At 39.9% G+C, this 27513-nt stretch overlaps 2 protein-coding genes across 2 annotated transcripts in view; one reads left to right on the forward strand and one right to left on the reverse strand.

The window, feature by feature from the left end:
- LOC128702547 (uncharacterized) overlaps nucleotides 1-554 on the forward strand; it is a 120240-nt gene extending 119686 nt beyond the window's left edge. The window contains exon 18 of the mRNA XM_070105413.1: nucleotides 448-554. Coding sequence (XP_069961514.1) covers nucleotides 448-554 — 107 coding nt within the window. The remainder of the gene's footprint in view (nucleotides 1-447) is intronic.
- Nucleotides 555-1277: 723 nt separating this feature from the next.
- Nucleotides 1278-27513, reverse strand: part of LOC128702544 (serine-rich adhesin for platelets) — a 61572-nt gene continuing 35336 nt past the window's right edge. Inside the window, exons 2-3 of the mRNA XM_070105288.1 lie at nucleotides 17260-17328; nucleotides 1278-7803 (exon numbers count right to left, since the gene is read on the reverse strand). Coding sequence (XP_069961389.1) covers nucleotides 2005-7803; nucleotides 17260-17307 — 5847 coding nt within the window. The 5' untranslated portion in view covers nucleotides 17308-17328 and the 3' untranslated portion in view covers nucleotides 1278-2004. The remainder of the gene's footprint in view (nucleotides 7804-17259; nucleotides 17329-27513) is intronic.

Below are 27513 nucleotides of genomic sequence, written 5' to 3' on the forward strand. Positions count from 1 at the left end.
TCAGCCTCAAATTCACTTCAAGGTTGACAAACCAATCACTGATCAATCAGCCTCAAATTCACTTCAAGGCTGACAGACCAATCACTGATCAATCAGCCTCAAATTCACTTCAAGGCTGACAAACCAATCACTGATCAATCAGCCTCAAATTCACTTCAAGGTTGACAAACCAATCACTGATCAATCTGCCTCAAATTCACTTCAAGGCTGATGGACCAATCACTGATCAGTCTGCCTCAAATTCACTTCAAGGTTGACAAACCAATCACTGATCAATCAGCCTCAAATTCACTTCAAGGCTGACAAACCAATCACTGATCAATCAGCCTCAAATTCACTTCAAGGTTGATGATCTAATCACATTACCTTTACCTTTCTACTACTTCTATCTACTTCTATCTACTACTTCTATCTACTTCTATCTACTACTTCTATCTACAATGTCAGGTAAAAAGGACACATATACAACTAATGTGACATTTTATTTTGGCAACATTTCGCTCTCCGAGATCTTTGTCAAGCGTTTATGGTTTGACAAAGCTCCTGGAGAGTGAAACGTTGCCACAGTAAAATGTTGCATTGGTTGCATATGTCACTTTACTTAAATGTATTGTTATTAGTACAGTGGTACCCTGAGTTCGGCCATAATTCATTCCAGAAGGCTGTTCGAGTGCCGTTATCGAACGAATTTGTTCCCATAAGGAATAAAGTAAATTAGATCAGTCCATTTCAGATCCCCCAAAAATGCACTAACAAAAGCACTTACATAAATACACTTACATAACTGTTCGAGTTGGGAGCTGTATGAAACTCGGGGTACCACTGTATTGCAGTCTACAACACCTGTTGCCTTCGTATACAACTGAAGCGTAAATAACAGATGAAACACTTTGACAATAGATAACCAACTGTTGCGTATGTGTCAAACCCATCTGGGCATAACATGCCACTTTCAAAGGGCATCCCTAAATTCAGTTTTATTGCATAAATGGTTTGGAAAATCTAAAATTTGACGAATGAGGCATTTTTGCAACGCTCCAGTAGAGAAGAACAGCGGAAGATGGACCGAACACACAGACTCCGGGGACTGATTACCTCAAGCTCCTCCTCATCTTCCACCATCTTCGTACTTGTAATAAAGTTGGTAGAATTACTGACAATATGTAAAGTAAAAGGACACAAGTGCAACTAATGTGACATTTATTGTGGCAACGTTTCGCTCTCCAGGAGCTTTATCAAGCTCCTGGAGAGCGAAACGTTGCCACAATAAATGTCACATTAGTTGCACTTGTGTCCTTTTACTTTACATCTTCGTACTTGACTGAATAAGTCACTGGCTGGCAAAACATCCTCACAGTAAAGATGCACAAGGGTCTCATTTATCACATTTTTAGTCATCATACACCATAGGTAAAGGAAACTACGATATTTTGAAAAAAAATAATTTACCCTTCTGAAAAAATATATTAATGTTCACCGTAGTTTTTTAATTGTAACATATGCATTATAAAGTCATCTCTCTCATACAGTGGAACCTCAAATATCGAACTTTCTTCATTCCATACGGCTGTTCGAGTGCCGTTACCTAACAAATTTATTCCCATTACCTGGAGTTTACCTGGAGAGAGTTTCGGGGGTCAACGCCCCCGCGGCCCGGTCTGTGACCAGGCCTCCTTCTGTGACCAGGCCTCCTCCCATCAGGAGTAATGTAAATTAGATTCTGTAGTTCATTTCAGACCCTCAAAAATACACTTCCAGAAGCACTTACAAAAATATACTTACATAATTGGTTGAGTTGGGAGCTGTTTGATATTTGAGGTTCCACTGTAGATCTCTATATAGTGTGATTTTGTTATAAATGTGATTGAAAAATCTCATGTGAAATTAAATAGCTTGTGGAAAAGCCTTCACAGTATGTGCTATTCAATTTTGGATCAGTTTTTTTCAAACACGTAATTTAGAGGAACTCCACGAGTTGATAGCAATTGTCTACCTTTATGATGATCATTTTTCCATCCAAGCTTTAAGCTGAAATATGCTTAAGTTGGGTTCCTCCAACATACTGTGAAGTATGAACTCCTTTGGCACATCCATGGCCGGGCCACACGTTCCTCCTACGAGCACCATAAATCTCCTCAGGTTGATCTCCCAGTTGTGAGATCTGGAGAGCGTGGCGTCCTCCCAGGGCTCCAACTCAAACTTCCTCAGACACTCGCACAAGCACTCATAGGGATCCCTCTCGTACTCTTCTAGAAATTCTCGGGTGTAGTGTTCTAGTATCCACTCCCTCTTTTGTCCAGTACCCTGGCGAAGAGAAAGTATCACATTCGCTGGTTCATTATTGGAGACTTCTGAGGCATTGTTATCAGAAAGAGCCACAGGAATGACCGAGTTACTTTCCTCACTGATGCTCTCCGCCACATTAGTATTTAGGCATTTCTCATGGTTGATACTAGTCTCAGGATGTACTGTTGGTTTATCCATAGTTAGGACAGTTTTATTGCACTGATTGGGTATATCTGAGTGAAGTTGTACTGTTGGTTTATCCATAGTTAGGACAGTTTTATTGCACTGATTGGGTATATCTGGGTGAAGTTGTACTGTTGGTTTATCCATAGTTAGGACAGTTTTATTGCACTGATTGGGTATATCTGGGTGAAGTTGTACTGTTGGTTTTTCCATAGTTAGGACAGTCTTATTGCACTGATTGAGTATATCTGGGTGAAGTTGTACTGTTGGTTTTTCCATAGTTAGGACAGTCTTATTGCACTGATTGGGTATATTTGAGTGAAGTTGTACTGTTGGTTTTTCTAAGCAAGTTTCCTGTCTTAGAGGACAATTCTGCATTGTTTTATTGCTTTTACTATCATTTTTGGGGCTATCAAGAGCTTTACACATTTTAGAGCCAGACTCAGTTTTAATGATTTCTAATGGGGGAAGCAAACTTGGTGCTGAACTTGTACCAGAATCTTGTGGATCTGTTCTTTTCGGCTTCGAACTTGTACCAGAATCTTGTGGATCTGTTCTTTTCGACTTCGAACTTGTACCAGAATCTTGTGGATCTGTTCTTTTCGGCTTCTTCGAACTTGTACCAGAATCTTGTGAATCTGTTCTTTTCGATTTCTTCGAACTTGTATCAGAATTTTGTGAATCTGTCCTTTTTGACTTCGAACTTGCATCAGAATCTCTTAGATCTGTTCTTTCTGACTTCTTCGAACTTGTATCAGAATCTTGTGGATCTGTTCTTTTTGACTTCTTCGAACTTGTATCAGAATCTTGTGTATCTGTTCTTTTTGACTTCTTCGAACTTGTATCAGAATCTTGTGGATCTATTCTTTTCGACTTCTTCGAACTTGTATCAGAATCTCGTACATCTGTTCTTTCCGACTCCTCTGAACTTGCATCGGGTAAATCCAATTCAGTTTTGCACATTTTACTCAACTTAATTTGACACTTGTCATCACCTCTGCTATCACCTTCTGACTTCTCCAAAGTTGTATAAAATAAGAATGATCTGCTTTTATGTTTTTTCCTTGATTTACTTTTTTGATTGACTTCATCTCTTTTCCGAGTGCGGCGATGCTTGCTGTTTTTATCGGCTTTTGTCCTATGTTTTTTTACGAGTTTCTTGTGATGTTTCTCCTGAAATGCACCGCCTTGCTGGATGAGCGAATCTCGGATGCTTTTGTCTGTGCTATCATCCAAACTGCGTTTTGTTGACTCAGAATTCGACTGTGTGTTTGCTTCGCCATGGTCTACATGCCTGTAGGGTGTAGGCGATGACTTGGACGAGCCTGACAACATCTTTGTACTGTGATTAGATGAAGATGATTCTCCTAATCTATTCCTTCTCTGTATTTCTTTAACACTATTCCAGAAATTTAAAGATTCTTTATAATCAGCTTTACAGGTTTCTTCATCTTCGAGTTTGACAATCTCAGCTGATAAATGTGCCACAGTTGGTTGGACAGTAGCATCTGTAGAGATAGTCTGCTGAGTGCCTTTTACCTCAGTCTGAAGGGTAGATTTAGAGAGAGAGAGCTTATTTTGTTCAGTAACTGTAGATACCTCAGTCTGAAGGGTAGATTTAGATGGAGAGAGCTTATTTTGTTCAGTAACTGTAGATACCTCAGTCTGAAGGGTAGATTTAGATGGAGAGAGCTTATTTTGTTCAGTAACTGTAGATACCTCAGTCTGAAGGGTAGATTTAGATGGAGAGAGCTTATTTTGTTCAGTAACTGTAGATACCTCAGTTTGAAGGGTAGATTTAGATGGAGAGAGCTTATTTTGTTCAGTAACTGTAGATACCTCAGTTTGAAGGGTAGATTTAGATGGAGAGAGCTTATTTTGTTCAGTAACTGTAGATACCTCAGTCTGAAGGGTAGATTTAGATGGAGAGAGCTTATTTTGTTCAGTAACTGTAGATACCTCAGTCTGAAGGGTAGATTTAGATGGAGAGAGCTTATTTTGTTCAGTAACTGTAGATACCTCAGTCTGAAGGGTAGATTTAGATGGAGAGAGCTTATTTTGTTCAGTAACTGTAGATACCTCAGTCTGAAGGGTAGATTTAGATGGAGAGAGCTTATTTTGTTCAGTAACTGTAGATACCTCAGTCTGAAGGGTAGATTTAGATGGAGAGAGCTTATTTTGTTCAGTAACTGTAGATACCTCAGTCTGAAGGGTAGATTTAGATGGAGAGAGCTTATTTTGTTCAGTAACTGTAGATACCTCAGTTTGAAGGGTAGATTTAGATGGAGAGAGCTTATTTTGTTCAGTAACTGTAGATACCTCAGTCTGAAGGGTAGATTTAGATGGAGAGAGCTTATTTTGTTCAGTAACTGTAGATACCTCAGTTTGAAGGGTAGATTTAGATGGAGAGAGCTTATTTTGTTCAGTAACTGTAGATACCTCAGTCTGAAGGGTAGATTTAGATGGAGAGAGCTTATTTTGTTCAGTAACTGTAGATACCTCAGTTTGAAGGGTAGATTTAGATGGAGAGAGCTTATTTTGTTCAGTAACTGTAGATACCTCAGTCTGAAGGGTAGATTTAGATGGAGAGAGCTTATTTTGTTCAGTAACTGTAGATACCTCAGTCTGAAGGGTAGATTTAGATGGAGAGAGCTTATTTTGTTCAGTAACTGTAGATACCTCAGTCTGAAGGGTAGATTTAGATGGAGAGAGCTTATTTTGTTCAGTAACTGTAGATACCTCAGTTTGAAGGGTAGATTTAGATGGAGAGAGCTTATTTTGTTCAGTAACTGTAGATACCTCAGTCTGAAGGGTAGATTTAGATTTAGATTTAGATACCTTGGTTGGAGAACTTGAAAAATATAAACTTTCAAAGTGATCAAAACTGTTGTCAATACTGCTGGAACACTCATAAATAGGCACTTTGCTATTTCTAATAGCTAATATAATAGAATCAATAGTAGCCTCATCCCCTCTACAGGAATTCACACCATCCCTCTTAGCAGCTGTGTAAGCATGTTTGTACCAACACCTGCTTGAACCTCTCCTACACATGCCCTTAAGGAAGTCTTTGCACAAAACATTGTCATCCTTCGGGAATCTGTGAAGAGATGTGCACCCGCGTTGATAACAACAGCCGCGCATGTAATGTTGACACCTTAAGTTGCGTTTGTTGTCTTCAGTGATGGAGTCTCTTGGTGGTGATGATATTCTATGATCTTTCCCAGTCTCTGATGATTCTTGAGAATGTTGAGGTGATTCTGTATAATCTTTCTTTCTGTTTGATAATTCTTGTGAATGTTGTGATGACTTCCTATGATCTTTCTCACTCTCTGCTGATTCTTGAGAATGTTTTGCTCCTTCTACTGATTCTTGAGAATGTTTTACACCTGCTGATTCTCGAAAATGTTTCTTGCCCAATGTTTCTCGAGAATATCCCTCACCTGATGTTCCTCGAGAATGTCTCTCACCCGGTGTTCCTTGATGTTTTTCACCCGACGTTTCACAACAATGTTTCTCATCTGATGTTTTTCGAGGACGCTTTTCAATGTGTTCTTCCTTCTCTGAATCCATCTGAGGATATTCCCTCCCGGTTGATTCCTGTGCATATTTCACACTTTCTGAATCTCTAGGAATGCAGTTTGTTTCCACGACCAGAGCACTGTTTGGATTCCTCCTGTCCCCTACATCTGGAACCTCAGGCGTAGGCAGAGGACAGGCTGAAATCCCTTCGTCAATTCTTTGTTCAGCTGGGGAAAATTTGATTTTTTTGTCAACATGTGATGCTTGGGGCAATATTTTGCATTTGACGGCATGTGAGTCTCCTTTGGAAGTGTCGCTGTCTGTTGTTGCCGGACCAATCACAGACTGGGTCTGCAAAGGAATCATTGCTTCTTTAATGATGAATCGCTCTTGTTGTGGTCCATTTGTGTCGATGTCTGAGCAATTTTTGTCCCCTGTCTTTCGTGAACAAACGTCATTATTGGAACAATTTTTGTCTATCTTTTGTGAAGAAATCTCATTGGGACAATTTTTGTCTATCTTTCGTGAAGGAATCTCATTAGTGGAACAATTTTTGCCTCCTGACTTTTGTGAAGGAACCTCTTCATAATCAACTAATTCTGGTGTCACTGCTTGGAAATGACCGTTGCTTTCATTTGCAGGTGTTTTTAACTGCTGTGTTTTGGATGGAGTTGTTTGGTAACTCCCAGTAATGTCTGCCCTCTTGTGTCCCACATCTTTGCTGTCTAACTCCTGCATCTTGTGTTTCAGTAGTGTATAATGCTGATAAGATGATGAATTAGATGCAGATGTTACACATATGTCTATATTATTTTCCTGCAGTTTGTATTTCAGTGGTGTATAATGCCGATAGGATGAATTAAACACAGATGTTCTACATGTGTCTAAATCCTCCCGCATCTTGTTTTGTATATGTTCAGAGCTTTTATCTTCAGGGTTATGTAGCTTTAAAACATTCTCAAGTAGCTCTTTTGGTAGTAAATTATGTGAGGGTGAGACAGGAACACCTCTATCCCCAGGGTGGTCTGGTGATGCAAGCTCTGTGGTGCTTTTGGTACAAGGGCTCTCTGGGCTGTTTTCAAGACTCGTTCCAACTTCAGGGCTCTCAGACATTTCCCTTGTGGGAGTCCTTGCTGTCTTCCACACATTCTTCATTATCACGTCACTGTTTACTTTTAAAAACGCTACGAGTCCTGAAGACGTCTTTACAAGTTCCTCATGAATTTCCATTTTACTGTACCGATTCTTGTCCCAATTTCTATGTCTGTATGTCTCTTGTTGTTTTTTAATATTTTCACTTTGTTGTCTATATGTCTGGCTAACACTGTGTGGAAAATCTGTACGTAATGTTGGATTTTGTCTCTCCAAGCTCTGACATCTCTCTTTGCCATGTGATGTAGAGGCAGAAGTGAGGTGTGGATCTACTGGAATACATCTATTCAAATATCGCAATCTATTTTCTTTCAATGGTGATGCTACAGGAGAATGAGGAAGATTTACTGGATCTTGTCTTTGTGCATGTGGTGACTGATGGCTAGGCCTGTAGTCCCTTGTGTGGTCACTTGCTGCACCCGCCTGTGTGTCCCGGTCACCATGTTGCTGCTGGTGGCAGTGCGACTGGTGCCAGACACTGGTGGCGCCAACATCTGGCACCTGGCGACGTTCTGGAGGAAGACATTGTGCCATCTGTGAATTCTTATCCCCTCCTCTACGTTTTTCATGTGAAGAAGTGTATGGGGCTTTCTCCCTGTATTCTCTACCAAATATGGAGAATATTATGGTTTCATTGTCACTTTCTCTCGTTCTCTCATCCTGTGGATATATAACATTTATATCAACGCTATAATATTCCTGCACAAATGTAGTTTGATATATATCAAAATTAAAGCTACATTTCTCTTTCTCAGACAAAGCCTGAGTACCTCCTAATATTACCTCATTGAGACTGACATAGTACTTACGACCTCATACAGGCTGAAACAGTACATATTTACTTTCTCACCAGAACAGACGTACTTACCACCTCACTGGGAGAGAAGTACTTACCATTTCACTGAGACAGCAGTACTTACCATCTCACTGAGACAAAAGTACTTACCACCTCACTACAACTGAAGTACAGTGGACCCCTGCCTTATGATATTAATCCGTTCCTGAGAGCTCATCGTAAGCCGAAATTATCATTAGCCAAATTAATTTTCCCCATAAGAAATAATGGAAATCAAATTAATCCGTTCCTGATGCCCCGAAGTATGAAAAAAACAAAAAAATTTTACCACATGAAATATTAATTTTAATACACACAAACTGAAGACATGCACAATTACTACTCTACTAAGAATAGAATACATGACACTTACCTTTATTGAAGATCTGGTGATGATTGATGAGATGGGAGGAGGGGAGTGTGGAAGTTATTGTTTAGAAGGGGAATCCCCTTCCATTAGGACTTGAGGTAGCAAGTCCTCTTCTGGGGTTACTTCCCTTCTTTTAATGCCACTAGGACCAGCTTGAAAGTCACTGGATCTCTGTCGCACAACAAATCTGTCCATAGAGCTCTGTACCTCCCATTCCTTTAAGACTTTCCTAAAATATGCCATAACATTGTCATCGTACAGGTTGCCAACACGGCTTGCAGTAGCTGTGTCAGGGTGATTTTCATCCGTAAAGGTTTGCAGTTCAACCCACTTTGCACACATTTCCTTAATCTCTTTTTTTAATTCCATACTAATTCTCGCCCTTTTTACCACAGGGATGGCACTAGAAGCTTTCTTGGGGTCCATGGTGACTTATTTTGCAGTTACAAGCACTAAAAACACTGGGATAATGTGAAATGTACCGAATGAATGCGTAGATGCGACCGCACTGGCTGGCTTGTAAACACTGGTGCTGAGGCCACATGTGGGACGTGTCCAGGATGAATCACGTAAGGTGAGTTTTTTGTCGTGAGGCGAGGCAAAATTTTTGCATTCAAATGCTTCGTATGGCGGATTTAACGTAACGCGATGCGTTCCTAAGGTGGGGGTCCATTGTACTTACCTTCTCACTATGACTGAAGTACGTACTGCCAGTCAAACCAGCTGCGTACACTTAGTGATGTACTCGTTTATCGATGCCTTGGACTTATGATGGGCTCTCTGACCAATACTTATACCTATGTATATTAGAGCTGATTTCCTCTATTCTGTTAATTTCAATATACAGTACACTATAAACATTTAAAAATATACCAGAAATGTTATAAATGGTGCAAAGGTGACACTAACCCTTTGACTGTTTCGGACATATGTATACTCAATAATTCTAGTGGCTTCAAATCAAGCAGGAGAAAGCTGGTAGGCCCACATGTGAGAGAATGGGTCTGTGTGGTTAGTGTGCACCACATGAAAAAAAAAATCCTGCAGCACGCAGTGCATAATGAGAAAAAAAATACTGACCGCTTTTTCGGATTAAAATGCCAACTTTGAGGTGTATTTTTGTATAGTATTTATCGTTGTATTCTCATTTTCATGGTCTCAAGTGATAAAATGGAAAATATATTGCAGAAATAGAGATGATTTTGATTAGTTTCACAATGAAAACGAACTTGAAATTGAGCTCAAAGTAGCGGAAATGTTTGATTTTTACCAATGTTCAGGAGTATGCAAATCACACCACACGTCCAATACACGTCAACTGGGGAGTCTAATATTCTTTCACTAGTGCACTGATATTATTTATACCATTTTTACAATACTGCAGTAGTCTGCATAACAGTAAATTTTGTATTTTTTGTATGAATAAAAAATCAAAATAGAAAGCAATAGTAATATAAGAGGGGCCTAGAGATGTGACTAATGAACAGAGGATATGTTATTTTAGTGCCAAGAATGTCTACCTTGTTTATTCTGGACCCTATTTTGAAACTGGCATCTTTTTTAATTTGTGTGAAATTGGCCAAATTGCCAATTTCTGACCACTTTATTGGGTAGTTCAAATTGGTAAATGGGCGGTTTCTTGTACTCAACTGATAGAAAAAATGGAGTTCTAAAGAAATAGCTATGAGTTTGGTCAACTGAAACAACAGAATTGGCCATAAACAGGGCTCAAAATCGGCAAAATCGCCGGAGTGTAATTCCGTGAGTTTTCGACCAAATTTCATACTTTTGGTGTCATTACCATCGGGAAAATATTCTCTATCATTTCATAAGAAAAAATTATTTTTTTTTTCCAAAAAAATTTGCGACATAGAATGACAGTTTCAGAAAGGGGCTTGCGACAGTCAAAGGGTTAAAACAATATCAAAGATGGTTGACACAAACCCACTACCATTATAGTATGCTCCTCACTTAGTGACGAATTTGTTTAATGATGTGGTCTTAGGAACGGAGCTCCATTGTTAAGTAAGGAGATGGATAATACTCGAGTATGTGTTGAAAGTTCATGCTTATACAGAGATGGATGACGCTAGAGTACACGTTGAAAGCTCATGCTTATACAGAGCATTTCAGACAAACTTAACACTTTCGCTGACTGTGCTGAAGTACTACGGCTTTGAGATCACTGTCAGTGCCACTGTACAAGATCATGAGCTCAGCTCACTCAGATAAGCTGAGAGCAGTAAATTTGGGCCTGGATATGAGAGAATGGGTCTATGTGGTCAGTGTAAAGCATGTAAAAAAAAACGGCAGCATGCAGTGCATGGAAAAAAAACTGACTGCGTTTTTGGTATAAAACACTGACTTGGCAGTGTATTTTCGTGTGGTGTTTATTATTTTATTCTTGGTCTCATCTGATAGAATGAAAGATATATTACAGAAATAGAGATGATTTTGATTTGAAATTGAAAATAGCTTGAAATTGAGCTCAAAGTAGCAAAAATGTCTGATTTTTGCTAATATTCAAGAGTAAATTAATCATCGCACTCTTCTAAATACACATCAACTGGTGGGTCTAGTATGCATTCACAAATGCATTGATATTATTTATACAATTACTACAATACTGCATAAGAGTAAATCTTCTATTTTTTTGTGAATAAAAAACCGAAAAAGAATTCATGTGTAAAGCCTAGGTACATAGCAAGGCACATAACTAGGTATATAACTAGGTACATAACTAATGAACAGAGGAAATGTTAGGCTAGGACATTGGGTAGTTTCAAATTTAGGTTGGATAAATATATGAGTGAGAGGGGTTAGATTTGAGTGGGACTTGCAAATGAGTGGATAGAGTTATCAGAGCTTATTCCTTGGGGAGCATTGAGGATTGGGTTGGGAAAATGTTTCGTTAGTGGGATGAATTGTAAAGGACCTGCCGAGCATGGGCCAATAGGCCTGCTGCAGTGATCCTCCTTTCTTATGTTCTTATTTTAGTGTCAGGAATGTCTGCATTGTATATTTTGGACCCTATTTTGAAACTTGAGTAATCTGAAATTTGTGTGAAATTAGCCAAATTACCAATTCCTGATCACTTTACTGGGTAGCTGAAATAGCTGACTGGACAATTTCTTGTGCTCAGTCAATAAAATGGAAGACATATTGGTGAAAAAGCTAATAATTTGGTCAACTGGAACAATGTAATTAGACTAAAATAGGACTCAAAGTGGGCAAAAATTGCCAATGCATAAATATCACTGATGCAGCAAAATTCACAAAAATGTAATTTTTGTCAACTTTCCATCAAATTTCATAGTTATTGTTTTATTACCTTCAGATTCTTTACCATTTCATAAAAAAAATATTTTCTTTTTGAAAATTCTTGGACCCTGTGGACACATTTCAGATCATGGCTCTAAACCCTGAAAGGTTTAAAAGAAACTGATCACCAGGGCAAAACAAGTAATCTTTTAGGTAAGATACTTACCCCAAATTTAGAATCCGTATGATTCAGTTAACAGTAACTTGAATAAAGCGACTACAGCAGAACCTCCGTATCCATGGATTCGGTTCTTGCAGTTTCAGTTATCTATGGTTTACCATGGCCTGAAATTAGCCCTTAACTCTTAACTGCCCAAACGTAGATCTACGTTTGCATGCGTAGATCTACGTTCGGAGCACTATGCGAGCAAACGTAGATCTACGTTCGGAGCACTACACGAGCAAACGTAGATCTACGTTCGGAGCACTACACGAGCAAATGTAGATCTACGTTCGGACAGTTTAAGGGTTAATTCTGCTTAATGATGATCCCAAAGGGCAAGGGTAATGGTGACAGTTCTTCAAAGGCTAAGAGAAGCTGTGAAGTGCTTCCCATCAGTGAAAAAGTGTTAATTCTCCACTTATTTTGCAAAATTCATCAATTAAGCTTTATCGTAGGTATGTATGTAAACGAAAAATGACTTAAACAGGTTTTGCTACTATCTGCGGTTACAGGTATCCATGATAGGTCTTGGAATGTATCCCCCATGAATAGCAGAGGACCACTGTACTGAAAGGCAAAGAAGAATTAATTTAAAGAATCACAACCACCAATCCATCTTTGGATTAATAAAAACATAACCTAGGTAATCCAACCAGATCCATTATTACCTCAAGAGGTTCAGTTTCCTATAAATTATCTAATTGACTAGTAGATAACAAAAAAAGGGTCAATACCATGACTGGAATGATACACAAATAACCCGCACATAAAAGAGCTTACGACGACGTTTCGGTCCGACTTGGACCATTTACAAAGTCACACTGACTTTGTAAATGGTCCAAGTCGGACCAAAACGTCGTCGTAAGCTTCTCTCTTTTATATGCGGGTTATTTGTGTATGGCTAGTAGATCTGTTGAGCTGAATTGTTCGTCAAATTTATAACTTTAATCTTAGAAAAAATAGATTTAGTTGATAAATTATCATGACAAATTTAAAAGATTACAATATGGTTAGCTTTGACATCACTTCCTTGTTTACAAAAGTTCCAGTTGACGATTTATTAAGTTTCCTATCTGAAGAACTTGTCAATAACGATTTACCATTGCTAGTAACTATTTTGATTGAGCTCATTAAATTTTGTACTTTGACACAAAGTTGGTGTTTAATGGTGAGTTTTACACTCAGGAGTTTGGTATGGCAATGGGAAATCCTCTCTCACCTGCCCTTAGTAATTTGTTTATGGAATATTTTGAAAAAAGATTGCGTAAAAAAATCCTTCCCAATAGAGCTAAGTGGTACAGATATGTTAATGATATTTTGTGTCTAATGCCTAAGAATATAGACATAAATGATTTCCTTGTTGAATTAAATAATTTAGCTCATTCCATAAATTTTACTGTCGAGTTTGAACAAAATAACTCATTGCCTTTTTAGATGTTTTAATTATTAAGGGGAACCATGATTTTAAATTTAAAATATACGGAAAGCCAACAAATAACTGTTCTTATATGCACTATTATTCGTCACAACACAATAGAGTTAAGCTGTCTGTATTCTCATCCATGTTTTTGAGAACTCTGCGTATTTGCAGCCCAGAGTTCATAGCAACAATGTATCATGCCAAGACAAATCGAATCCCATTACTAAATCTGTCATTTGTACTAATATTAAATGATTTGACTACCTAACTATTTTAAGCTTAATTATGTATGTACCTAACTGAGAATGTATCTAATTAAGCACTTAATAATATGTTCAAATGTACTGCTCATATATGACCTATATCAACATAGTGTAAGAATTAGTATTAGTCTGCTCGAAGTGCCTAGGCACGGTAGTGGCCGTCTTTGTAATTTAAATCTTATAACATCTAAACCACACATTGTAAGCTTAACAAGGAAATAAATATTTGTACAGGTACCATCCGACTTATGAACAAACTTGGTTCCGACCAACCGGTCGTAAGTCAAAATGGATGTTAAGTCGAACTTTACTACTGAATATCAACATCACAATTTTGTAATTATTTTATTTTATTGTTTTGTTTGGGTATTTCACTTTTTACTTTACTTTTTATGCTGTTAATATTTTATACTGCAAAATGTTTAGGATAAACACTGTACAACACAAACAGTTATTTATTTCCCAGAAATTTGGCATATAAAACACGGTCGTAAGTCGAGTGGTCGTATGTTGAGCAGGCTGTAAGTTGGATTGTGGGAGTATTTTTTTTTTTTTCAACAAGTCGGCCGTCTCCCACTGAGGCAGGCCGACCCAAAAAGAAAGAAAATCCCCAAAAAGAAAATACTTTCATCATCATTCAACACTTTCACCTCACTCACACATTATCACTGTTTTTGCAGAGGTGCTCAGAACACAACAGTTTAGAAGCATATATGTATAAAGATACACAACATATCCCTCCAAACTGCTAATATCCCCCAAAAATCTTGAATAGTTATGAAATAGCTAATGATCTAAAATACCCAAAACACTTAACTGATAAATCCTTTAAAAATTCTATAAATACTTTTGACTGGTTCCCCCTTACCATGAAAATTTCTTAACATACCTTCTCTACTTAAGAATTTTAAAATCATGGTTGTATTTAAAAATCTTGATACAGTAAAAAAACTAATTAAAAATTCCCCCCAAAATACTGATGGCTGTATCTACAAGATTCCTTGTAAAGAATGTAACAAAGTTTACTATGGCCAAACTGGGATAAGCCTTGAACTAAGATTACAGTAACATAAATGTAGCATTAGAACTAGATAAGTCTAATGCTCTGTTTATTCATGTGAGAGATTATAACCATCCAATTGATTTTTAAAAGGCCGATAAAGTTGCATCAAGGAGGTCCATGACTTAAATATAACTGAATCAAACTTCCTAAAAAAATAGTTTTGATTTTAATACGAATACTGGTCACAGACCAGGCCGCAGGGGCGTTGACCCCCGGAACTCTCTCCAGGTAAACTCCAGGTAAACCGATTTAAGATTATACAAATTAGATTCATGTATTATTAGAGAAATTTGGGAAGAATTTAATCAATGTTTGACAAGTCCCTGACCATCTCGCCTGCATCATAATGGGACAAGTGTAATGTCGGACTTGACTGTGAGGTGATATCTCAGCCTTATATAACCTTCTGCTGTTCTGTAATTATTGCAGGTCCTTGATAAAGTGAGAAATCATGAAAGCCCTTGGAATTTCATTATTTTTTCACAGTGGCTATTTTGCATATTACGATACCATTTGTTTACTGTGATCTTACTGTAAAAATAAACATGTTTACAAAGGTATTACTTAACTACAAACAAAAACAAACAAGCAGACAATCTCTTAAAAGCTATATTGTAGTCGCAGTTTTCTTCTTGTTTTCTTTCAATAAACTGGCCATATCCCACCAAAACAGGGTGGCCCAAAAAGAAAACCAAAAGTTTCACTTTTTAACTTCAGTAATGTATACAGGAGTAGTTACTAGCCCCTTGCTTCTGGCATTTTAGTCGCCTCTTACAACACGCATGGCTTACGGAGGAAGAATTCTGTTCCACTTCCCCATGGAGATAAGAGGAAATAAACAAGAACAAGATCTAGTAAGAAAATAGAAGAAAACCCAGAGGGGTGTGTATATACAGTGGACCCCCGGTTAACGATATTTTTTCACTCCAGAAGTATGTTCAGGTGCCAGTACTGACCGAATTTGTTCCCATAAGAAATATTGTGAAGTAGATTAGTCCATTTCAGACCCCCAAACATACACGTACAAACGCACTTACATAAATACACTTACATAATTGGTCACATTCGGAGGTAATCGTTATGCGGGGGTCCACTGTATATGCTTATACATGTATGTGTAGAGTGACCTAAGTGTAAGTAGAAGTAGCAAGACGTACCTGAAATCTTGCATGTTTATGAGACAGAAAAGAGACATCAGCAATCCTACTATCACATAAAACAATTACAGGCTTCTGTTTTACACTCACTTGGCAGGATGGCAGTACCTTCCTGGGCGACTGCTATCAACCTACTACCCACAGATGCAGTTTTATAAGAATTAAAATACATACAGTGGTACCCCGAGTTTCGGCCATAATTCATTCCAGAAGGCTGTTCGAGTGCTGTTACAGAATGAATTTGTTCCCATAAGGAACAATGTAAATTAGATTAGTCCATGTCAGACCCCCAAAAATACACTTACATAACTGTTCAAGTTGGGAGCTGTACGAAACCTGAGGTACCACTGTAGTTTTACACCAATTAACCTCTTGACTGTTGCAACCCCCAATCCTGAGGTGTCTCCGGGTGTCGCAAAATTTAAAAAAAAAAATTATTTTTTCTTTTGAAATAATAGAGCATCTTTTCCCAATTGTAATGACACCAAAAAAACGAAATTTGATGAAAAACTGACAGAATTACGGTCTCGCGAAGTTAGCGACCTCGGCGATATTTACAAATCGGCGATTTCGCCCACTTTGAGCCCTATTTTCGGCTAATTCCGTTGTTCCAGTCGACCAAACTCATAGCTATTTCTTTAGAACTCCATTTTTTCTATCGATTGAGTACAAGAAACTGCCCATTTACCGATTTCAACTACCCAATAACGTGGTCAGAAATTTGCAATTTGGCCAATTTCATGAAAATTAAAAAATATGACAATTTCAAAATAAGGTCCAGAATGAACAATGCAGACATTCCTGGCTCTAAAATAACATTTTCTTTGTTCATCAGTCACGTCTCCAGGCCCCTCTGATATTACTCTTGCTTTCTATTTTGAATTTTTATTCAAACAAAAAATAGAAGACTTACTATTATGCAAACTACAGCAATACTGTAATTATTGTATAAATAACATCAACCCATTCATGACTGCATATTAGAATGGCTAGTTGGACATTTATTGGACAATGACATCATTTGTTTACTTTTGAACATCGGCAAAAATCAAACATTTCCCCTACTTTGAGCTCCATTTCCAGGTTCTTTTTATAGCAAAATCAATCAAAATCACCTCTATTTCTATAATATGTTTTCCATTCTATCAAACAAGACCAAGAAAACGAGAATACAACCATAAATACTATATGAAAATAGACCACAAATTCGGCATTTTAATTAAAAAAAACGGTTGGAGTTTTTTTTTCTCATTATGCACTGCGTGCTCCAGGATTTTTTTTATATGGTGCACACTGACCACATAGACCCATTCTCTCACATGTGGGCCTACCAGCTTTCTCCTGCTTGATTTGAAGCCGCTAGAATTTATGAGTATATATACGTCAAACACGGTACCTTGTAAGACGTATATATACGGCCGCGACAGTCAAAGGGTTAACTTCTTTTACTGAACCAAAGCAGCAGTAGCAGTAACACAGACACACCCACTGATGCAAAAGAAATTATCCAAAGCATTTCCTCACCGTTTGACCTAATAGAAACCTCGCCGTCATCTCTGCTGTCACCACCATCACCTGCCTCACCACCCACACCTGGAAATAAAACACAATCTTAGAATAGAGGTAATAAAGGGTGCCAATACACTACAGTAATAAGTCACATGATACAGAAATATAGGGGAATAAAGAGGTGTGGTGAATGGCAGTTTGTCTTGTTACCAGCAGAATTTAGGTAAACTTAATATACAGCTTGAAGAGTAGGTATGACTAGACCCAAGAGTTCCCTTGCATGAGGCAGTGGTATACCTATACCTGGAGCATACCTGGAGGGTTTTTGGGTCAATGCTTCCTCAGCCTGGTACAACAACCCCATGTCCCAGTTCAACAATCCCATGGCCCAGTTCAACAACCCCGTGGCCCAGTTCAACAACCCCGTGGCCCAGTTCAACAACCCCGTGGCCCAGTTCAACAACCCCATGGCCCAGTTCAACAATCCCACGGCCCAGTTCAACAACCCCATGGCCCAGTTCAACAACCCCATGGCCTGGTTCAACAACCCAGTGGCCCAGTTCAACAATCCCACAGCCCAGTTCAACAATCCCACGGCCCAGTTCAACAATCCCACGGCCCAGTTCAACAACCCCATGGCCCAGTTCAACAACCCCATGGCCAAGTTCAACAACCCCATGGCCCAGTTCAACAATCCCACGGCCCAGTTCAACAACCCCGTGGCCCAGTTCAACAACCCCATGGCCCAGTTCAACAACCCCGTGGCCCAGTTCAACAATCCCACGGCCCAGTTCAACAATCCCACGGCCCAGTTCAACAACCCCGTGGCCCAGTTCAACAACCCCGTGGCCTGGTTCAACAATCCCACGGCCCAGTTTAACAACCCCATGGCCCAGTTCAACAACCCCGTGGCCCAGTTCAACAATCCCACGGCCCAGTTCAACAACCCCGTGGCCCAGTTCAACAACCCCGTGGCCCAGTTCAACAACCCCATGGCCTGGATCAACAACCCCGTGGCCTGGTTCAACAACCCCGTGGCTCAGTTCAACAACCCCATGGCCCAGTTCAACAACCCCGTGGCCTGGTTCAACAACCCCGTGGCCTGGTTCAACAACCCCGTGGCCCAGTTCAACAACCCCATGGCCTGGTTCAACAATCCCACAGCCCAGTTCAACAACCCCGTGGCCTGGTTCAACAACCCCATGGCCTGATTCAACAACCCCATGGCCCAGTTCAACAACCCCGTGGCCTGGTTCAACAACCCCGTGGCCCAGTTCAACAACCCCGTGGCCTGGTTCAACAATCCCACGGCCCAGTTCAACAACCCCATGGCCTGATTCAACAATCCCACGGCCCGGTTCAACAACCCCGTGGCCTGGTTCAATGACCCCATGGTCCAGTTTATCTGGAGTATACCTGGTGGGTGTTCTGGGGGTCAATGCCCCTGTGGCCCTGTGCATAACCAGGCCTCGTGGTGGATCAGGGCCTGATCAACCAGGCTGTTACTGTTGGCTGTATGTAGTCCAACGTAAGAACCACAGCCTGGCTGGTCAGGTACTGACTTTAGGAGATAAACCCAATACATATCTTAAGAGTAGGTATAACAAGACCCCAAAAGTCAGTGATAACCATCAAAGTGGTCTAGGCAGCAGGGCCAGGAGCTAAACCTCAACCCTCAAAAACATAAATCAACGAGTACAGAACTTATGAGAAATTCGAAGGAAAGTTGTGGTACCCCAAGTTTCGGCCGTAATTCATTCCAGATGGCTGTTCGAGTGCCGTTACTGCACGAATTTGTTCCCATAATAATGTAAATTAGATTGGTCCGTTTCCGACCCCCAAAAATACACTTACAAAACTGTTTGAGTTTGGAGCTGCACGAAACTCGGGGCACCACTGTATTGACCTTCTCAGCCTTATACACAAGGGGCAAAAAGTTTATTGTCCTAAATTATATGTAAGTGTATTAAGGGCCTTTGCAATAGCTTAATAAATGTCCTGACTCATACATAAGTGTACGAAGGGCCTTTGTGTGATGTTCTTAAGTCTAACATTAAATCTTCACACAAAAAGTGTAACATAACATAAATATAACATAAAAGTGTAAAATAATATAAGTGTAATATTATAACATAAATAAGTAAAATAATGATAGCCATAAGCAACAAGACGATTTATTAGACATATGCAACACCTGTCTATTAATACTAGACATGTGCAACATCTGTCCATTAATACTAGATATGTGCAACACCTGTCTATTAATACTAGACATGTGCAACATCTGTCCATTAATACTAGATATGTGCAACACCTGTCTATTAATACTAGACATGGCCAACATCTGTCCATTAATACTAGATATGTGCAACACCTGTCTATTAATACTAGACATGTGCAACATCTATTAATACTAAACATGTGCAACATCTGTCCATTAATACTAGATATGTGCAACACCTGTCTATTAATATTAGACATGAGAGGTTTATACAAAGCAGAAGTGTTATAAGAAGAGTAGAGTATATGGAGAGTAAAAGAAAGGTGAAGAGAGCGGTGAGAGAGCGCAAAAGGAGAGCAGATGAAAGAGTGGGAGAGGCACTGTCAAGAAATTTTAATGAAAATAAGAAAAAATTTTGGAGTGAGTTAAACAAGTTAAGAAAGCCTAGGGAAAGTATGGATTTGTCCGTTAAAAACAGAGTAGGAGAGTTAGTAGATGGGGAGATGGAGGTATTAGGAAGATGGCGAGAATATTTTGAGGAACTTTTAAATGTTGAGGAAGAAAGGGAGGCGGTAATTTCATGTACTGGTCAGGGAGGTATACCATCTTTTAGGAGTGAAGAAGAGCAGAATGTAAGTGTGGTGGAGGTACGTGAGGCATTACGTAGAATGAAAGGGGGTAAAGCAGCTGGAACTGATGGGATGACAGAAATGTTAAAAGCAGGGGGGGATATAGTGTTGGAGTGGTTGGTACTTTTGTTTAATAAATGTATGAAAGAGGGGAAGGTACCTAGGGATTGGCGGAGAGCATGTATAGTCCCTTTATATAAAGGGAAAGGGGACAAAAGAGATTGTAAAAATTATAGAGGAATAAGTTTACTGAGTATACCAGGAAAAGTATACGGTAGGGTTATAATTGAAAGAATTAGAGGTAAGACAGAATGTAGGATTGCGGATGAGCAAGGAGGCTTCAGAGTGGGTAGGGGATGTGTAGATCAAGTGTTTACATTGAAGCATATATGTGAACAGTATTTAGATAAAGGTAGGGAAGTTTTTATTGCATTTATGGATTTAGAAAAGGCATATGATAGAGTGGATAGAGGAGCAATGTGGCAGATGTTGCAAGTATATGGAATAGGTGGTAAGTTACTAAATGCTGTAAAGAGCTTTTATGAGGATGTTGAGGCTCAGGTTAGGGTGTGTAGAAGAGAGGGAGACTACTTCCCAGTAAAAGTAGGTCTTAGACAGGGATGTGTAATGTCACCATGGTTGTTTAATATATTTATAGATGGGGTTGTAAAAGAAGTAAATGCTAGGGTGTTCGGGAGAGGGGTGGGATTAAATTATTGGGAATCAAATTCAAAATGGGAATTGACACAGTTACTTTTTGCTGATGATACTGTGCTTATGGGAGATTCTAAAGAAAAATTGCAAAGGTTAGTGGATGAGTTTGGGAATGTGTGTAAAGGTAGAAAGTTGAAAGTGAACATAGAAAAGAGTAAGGTGATGAGGGTATCAAATGATTTAGATAAAGAAAAATTGGATATCAAATTGGGGAGGAGGAGTATGGAAGAAGTGAATGTTTTCAGATACTTGGGAGTTGACGTGTCGGCGGATGGATTTATGAAGGATGAGGTTAATCATAGAATTGATGAGGGAAAAAAGGTGAGTGGTGCGTTGAGGTATATGTGGAGTCAAAAAACCCTATCTTTGGAGGCAAAGAAGGGAATATATGAAAGTATAGTGGTACCAACACTCTTATATGGATGTGAAGCTTGGGTGGTAAATGCAGCAGCGAGGAGATGGCTGGAGGCAGTGGAGATGTCCTGTCTAAGGGCAATGTGTGGTGTAAATATTATGCAGAAAATTCGGAGTGTGGAAATTAGGAGAAGGTGTGGAGTTAATAAAAGCATTAGTCAGAGGGCAGAAGAGGGGTTGTTGAGGTGGTTTGGTCATTTAGAGAGAATGGATGAAAGTAGAATGACATGGAAAGCATATAAATCTATAGGGGAAGGAAGGAGGGGTAGGGGTCGTCCTCGAAAGGGTTGGAGAGAGGGGGTAAAGGAGGTTTTGTGGGCGAGGGGCTTGGACTTCCAGCAAGCGTGTTAGATAGGAGTGAATGGAGACGAATGATACTTGGGACCTGACAATCTGTTGGAGTGTGAGCAGGGTAATATTTAGTGAAGGGATTCAGGGAAACCGGTTTTCATATAGTCGGACTTGAGTCCTGGAAATGGGAAGTACAATGCCTGCACTTTAAAGGAGGGGTTTGGGATATTGGCAGTTTGGAGGGATATGTTGCGTATCTTTATACGTATATGCTTCTAAACTGTTGTATTCTGAGCACCTCTGCAAAAACAGTGATAATGTGTGAGTGTGGTGAAAGTGTTGAATGATGATGAAAGCATTTTCTTTTTGGGGATTTTCTTTCTTTTTTGGGTCACCCTGCCTTGGTGGGAGACGGCCGACTTGTTGAAAAAAAAAAAATGTGCAACACCTGTCTATTAATATTAAACATGTGCAACAACTGTCTATCTACCAAAAACCAGCTTTAGCAGTTCAATACAGAGGTTTTGAGAGTGAAGACAGCAGGAGATAAGATAATCTGTCCCTCAGAATTATCCTACCAAGGATAAAGCTGGATAAGTCTACCTCATAAGTAACAAAAAGATCTTAGGATAGGCCTGGATATCTCAGAATAGAGCTGGATAGGCTGGGATATCACAGTAGCATAGGGCTGGATAGGCCTGGATATCTCAGTAGTGGATATGTCTTAAGTAGGATAGAGCTGGATAAACCTGGATATCTCAGTAGGATAGAGTTGGATAAAACTGGATATCTTAATAGGACAGAGCTGGATAAGCATGGATAGCTCAGTAGGATGAAGTTAGATAAGCCTGAATAGTGGACCCTCGGATATTGGCTGGTGCGGAAATCGGCCAATTCGGAAATCAAGCACTTTTTTTCAGTGAAATTTCCCCCCTGGATTTCAGCCATCCGCTCAGAAATCATGGGTATGAGACGTGTCCACCAGCCAGCGATGTGCTTCCTCATGCGTATCACACTCAGTCTGCGCATCTCTCTCATTGGGTTAAGAATATTCCGCGCGTTCATCCATTGTTTTTGGTGCTTGTTTATTGATTGCAACTGTGAAATAAGCCACCATAGGGCCAAAGAAAGTTCAGAGTGCCAGCCCTTTGGTAAAGAAGGTGAAAAACATGAAAGTGGTGTACGTGTGGCAGAGCTGGCCAGGATGTATGGGAAATCTACATCAACAATCAGTTCCATCCTGTTGAAGAAAGCAGAAATCAAGGAAACTGAAGTTGCGAAAGGTGTAAATATGCTAACAAAACAGAGGTCTCAAGCAATTGAGGATGTGGAGAAGCTGTTGTTGGTTGGGTCAACAAGAAACACTTAGTGGGAGATAGTGTTTCGGAGGGGATAATTTGCGAGAAAGCAAGGCAGTTGCATGCAGATCTCGTAAAGAAAATGCCGTTAGTGAATTTAAGGCCAGCAAAGGCTGGTTCAAGAGATTCAAGAAGTGTAATGGCATACACAGTGTTGTAAGGTGTGGCGAGGCTGCAAGTTCTGACAAATGTGCGGCCGAAGCATTTGATGATGAATTCAAAGAGTACATAGAGGCTGAAGGATTCCTCCCCCAACAAGTGTTCAACTGTGACAAAACAGGCCTCTTTTGGAAGAAAATGCCAAAGAGGACCTACATCATGCAGGAGGAAAAGGCACTGCCAGGACACAAGCCTATGAAGGATAGGCTAACTTTTGTTCTGTGGAAATGCTAGTGGGGATTTCAAAGTGAAGCCCTTACTGGTGTACCACTCTGAAAATCCCCAAGTGCTCAAGAAAAAAATGTCATGAAGAGTAAATTGTGTGTGATGTGGAAGGCAACAATAAGTCATGGGTCACGAGACTAATTTTCATTGAGTGGGTCAATGAAGTGTTTGGCCCAAGTGTGAAGAAATACCTCCTGGAAAATAAATTGCCACTTAAGTGTCTCCTGGTACTGGACAATGCTCCTGCTCATCCTCCAGACTTGGAAGACCTATTGTCTGCAGAGTGTAAGTTCACCACAGTGAAGTTCTTGCCCCCTAATACTGCTCCTCTCCTCCAGCCCATGAACCAGTAGGTCATTTCAAACTTCAAGAAACTGTACACCAAAGCAATGTTTCAAAGGTGCTTTGAAGTGACCTCAGACACTGAATTGACCTTAAGAGAGTTCTGGAGGAATCACTTCAATATCCTCCACTGCATAAGCCTTATAGATAAGGCTTGGCAGGGAGTGACTTCCAGGACTTTGAACTCTGCTTGGAGAAAATTGTGGCCAGAATGTGTCCTCGACAATGATTTTGAAGGGCTTAAGGCTGACCCTGACGACCCTATGCCTATTGTGGAATGTACTGTGTCTTTGGGAAAGGCCAAGGGGTTGGATGTGAGTGGCCAGGATGTGGGAGAGTTGGTGGACGACCACAGGGAAGAGCTAACCACTGAAGAGCTGCAACACCTTCAACTGGAACAGCAACAGACCACAGCTGAGGATATTACTTCAGAGGAGGAAGAGAGTGGAGAGAATGTGCCTTCTTCAGTGATTAAGGACATTTGTGCAAAGTTTTGTGGAGAATCATCACCCTGACAAAATTGTTGGAAGTCGTGTCTGCAATATGTTCCGTGACAATGTCTTGTCCCAATTTAGGCAAATTTTACAAAGACGCCAGAAACAGGCCTCTCTGGACAGATTTTTTTGTGCGACAGGGGTCCAATGACTCAAGCTGGTCCTAGTGCCAGTAAAAAAAAAAAGGGGAAGTAACCCCAGAGAGGAACTTGATACCTGAAGTCCCTATGGAGGAAGATTCCCTCTCCAAACAATAATCAGTCGTCCCTCTCCCCTCCTCCCCTCCATACGCCAACAAGAGTCTTCAATAAAGGTATGTAATGTTCAATTACAGTGGACCCCCGCATAACGATTACCTCCGAATGTGACCAATTATGTAAGTGTATTTATGTAAGTGCGTTTGTACGTGTATGTTTGGGGGTCTGAAATGGACTAATCTACTTCACAATATTTCTTATGGGAACAAATTCGGTCAGTACTGGCACCTGATCATACTTCTGGAGTGAAAAAATATCGTTAACCGGGGGTCCACTGTATTATTAAAATTACCGCTTTATATTTCTTTCTCATTTTTTCTGTATGTAAAACCATAGAAATTCTTTAAAAAATTATTTTATTGTTAATATTTTTGGGTGTCTGGAATGAATTAATTGGATTTACATTATTTCTAATGGGAAATATTACTTCAGTTTTCGGCCATTTCGGATTTAGGAGAACAGACTACGGCCAATAACTGGGGGCCCACTGTATCTCAAGATGATATACAGTGGACCCCCGGTTAACGAACTTTTTTCATTCCAGTAGTATGTTCAGGTGCCAGTACTGACCGAATTTTTTCCCATAAGGAATATTGTGAAGTAGATTAGTCCATTTCAGACCCCCAAACATACACGTACAAACGCACTTACATAAATACACTTACATAATTGGTCGCATTTGGAGGTGATCGTTAAGCGGGGGTCCACTGTATTGACATAAGCCTGGATAACATAGTAGAACAGAGCTCGATAATCCAGGATATCACATTAGGATACATCTGGATAAGCCTGGATATCTCGGTAGGATAGAGCTGGATAAGTCAATATCTCAGTAGGATAGAGCTGGATATCTCAGAAGCATAATGCTGGATAAGCCTGGATATCACAGTAATACAAGTCTTAAGTAGGAGAGAGCTGGATAAGCCTGGATATCACAGGAGCATAATGCTGGATAAACCTGGATATCACAGAAGCATAGACCTGGATATCTCTGTAGCATAAAGCTGGATAAGCCTGGATACTACAGAATAGGGGTGGATAGGCCTGGATGTAAGTAGCAGAGGGCTGGATAGGCCTGGATATGTACGTAACAGAGGGCTGGATAGGCCTGGATATCACAGAAGCATAGAGCTGGATATCTAAGTAGCATAGGGCTGGATAGGCCTGAATATCTCACTTACCAATGATTAAGGTAATCCAAATCATGTCTAACCTGGATTAGGAACTGGATAATCCCAGCTCTTGTCACTAGCAATGATCCAGACGATAGGGTTGAAACTTCAGTAGTTGAAATTAATGAAACAATCTGAAGAATGATTATAGGATACTGAATTTTGTCATGACAGGCCAATATTAATAAGCAATGATGATAATTATGATTAATAATTGATGTAATTGACAATTATATTAATTACAGTAAGGAATTATTACAAAATTATATTTTATAATTATTAAAAGAGTTAATGTTACCTAGAAGGTAAATATCAAAAAAGGCACCAAACAGAATTGCAGTAGGCCTACAGGCCTATGTTACACAGGTGCTAGCCACAACAACAGACTTAGATAACTATTTAGGAAGGTTAGGTTAGGTGACTGGCCTAACGTGGCTGTTCTGCTGCACTAGTGCTGTTTGGCGTACCAAACAGCACTGGTGCAGCAGCAGCACTGGTGCAGCAGCAGCACTGGTGCAGCAGCAGCACTGGTGCAGCAGCAGCACTGGTGCAGCAGCAGCACTGGTGCAGCAGCAGCACTGGTGCAGCAGCAGCACTGGTGCAGCAGTAGCACTGGTGCAGCAGCAGCACTGGTGCAGCAGCAGCACTGGTGCAGCAGCAGCACTGGTGCAGCAGCAGCACTGGTGCAGCAGCAGCACTGGTGCAGCAGCAGCACTGGTGCAGCAGCAGCACTGGTGCAGCTGCAGCACTGGTGCAGCTGCAGCACTGGTGCAGCAGCAGCACTGGTGCAGCAGCAGCACTGGTGCAGCAGCAGCACTGGTGCAGCAGCAGCACTGGTGCAGCAGCAGCACTGGTGCAGCAGCAGCACTACCTGAAATAATGAAGTTATTTCTACCAGTACATGTACAAGGCATACATGTACAAGGTATACATGTACATGTACAAGGTATACATGTACATGTACAAGGTATACATGTACATGGTATACATGTACAAGGTATACATGTACATGTACAAGGTATACATGTACAAGGTATACATGTACAAGGTATACATGTACAAGGTATACATGTACAAGGTATACATGTACAAGGTATACATGTACAAGGCATACATGTACAAGGTATACATGTACAAGGTATACATGTACAAGGCATACATGTACAAGGTATACATGTACATGGTATACATGTACAAGGTATACATGTACATGTACAAGGTATACATGTACAAGGTATACATGTACATGGTATACATGTACAAGGTATACATGTACAAGGTATACATGTACAAGGTATACATGTACAAGGCATACATGTACAAGGTATACATGTACATGGTATACATGTACAAGGTATACATGTACATGTACAAGGTATACATGTACAAGGTATACATGTACAAGGTATACATGTACAAGGTATACATGTACAAGGTATACATGTACAAGGCATACATGTACAAGGTATACATGTACATGGTATACATGTACAAGGTATACATGTACATGTACAAGGTATACATGTACAAGGTATACATGTACAAGGTATACATGTACAAGGTATACATGTACAAGGCATACATGTACAAGGTATACATGTACAAGGTATACATGTACAAGGCATACATGTACAAGGTATACATGTACAAGGTATACATGTACATGGTATACATGTACAAGGTATACATGCACAAGGTATACATGTACAAGGTATACATGTACAAGGCATACATGTACAAGGTATACATGTACAAGGCATACATGTACAAGGTATACATGTACATGGTATACATGTACAAGGTATACATGTACATGTACAAGGTATACATGTACAAGGTATACATGTACAAGGTATACATGTACAAGGTATACATGTACAAGGTATACATGTACAAGGCATACATGTACAAGGTATACATGTACATGGTATACATGTACAAGGTATACATGTACAAGGTATACATGTACAAGGTATACATGTACAAGGTATAC

The sequence above is a fragment of the Cherax quadricarinatus genome, chromosome 98 (assembly GCF_038502225.1).
Source record: "Cherax quadricarinatus isolate ZL_2023a chromosome 98, ASM3850222v1, whole genome shotgun sequence".
In the NCBI taxonomy this organism is placed as follows: domain Eukaryota; kingdom Metazoa; phylum Arthropoda; class Malacostraca; order Decapoda; family Parastacidae; genus Cherax; species Cherax quadricarinatus.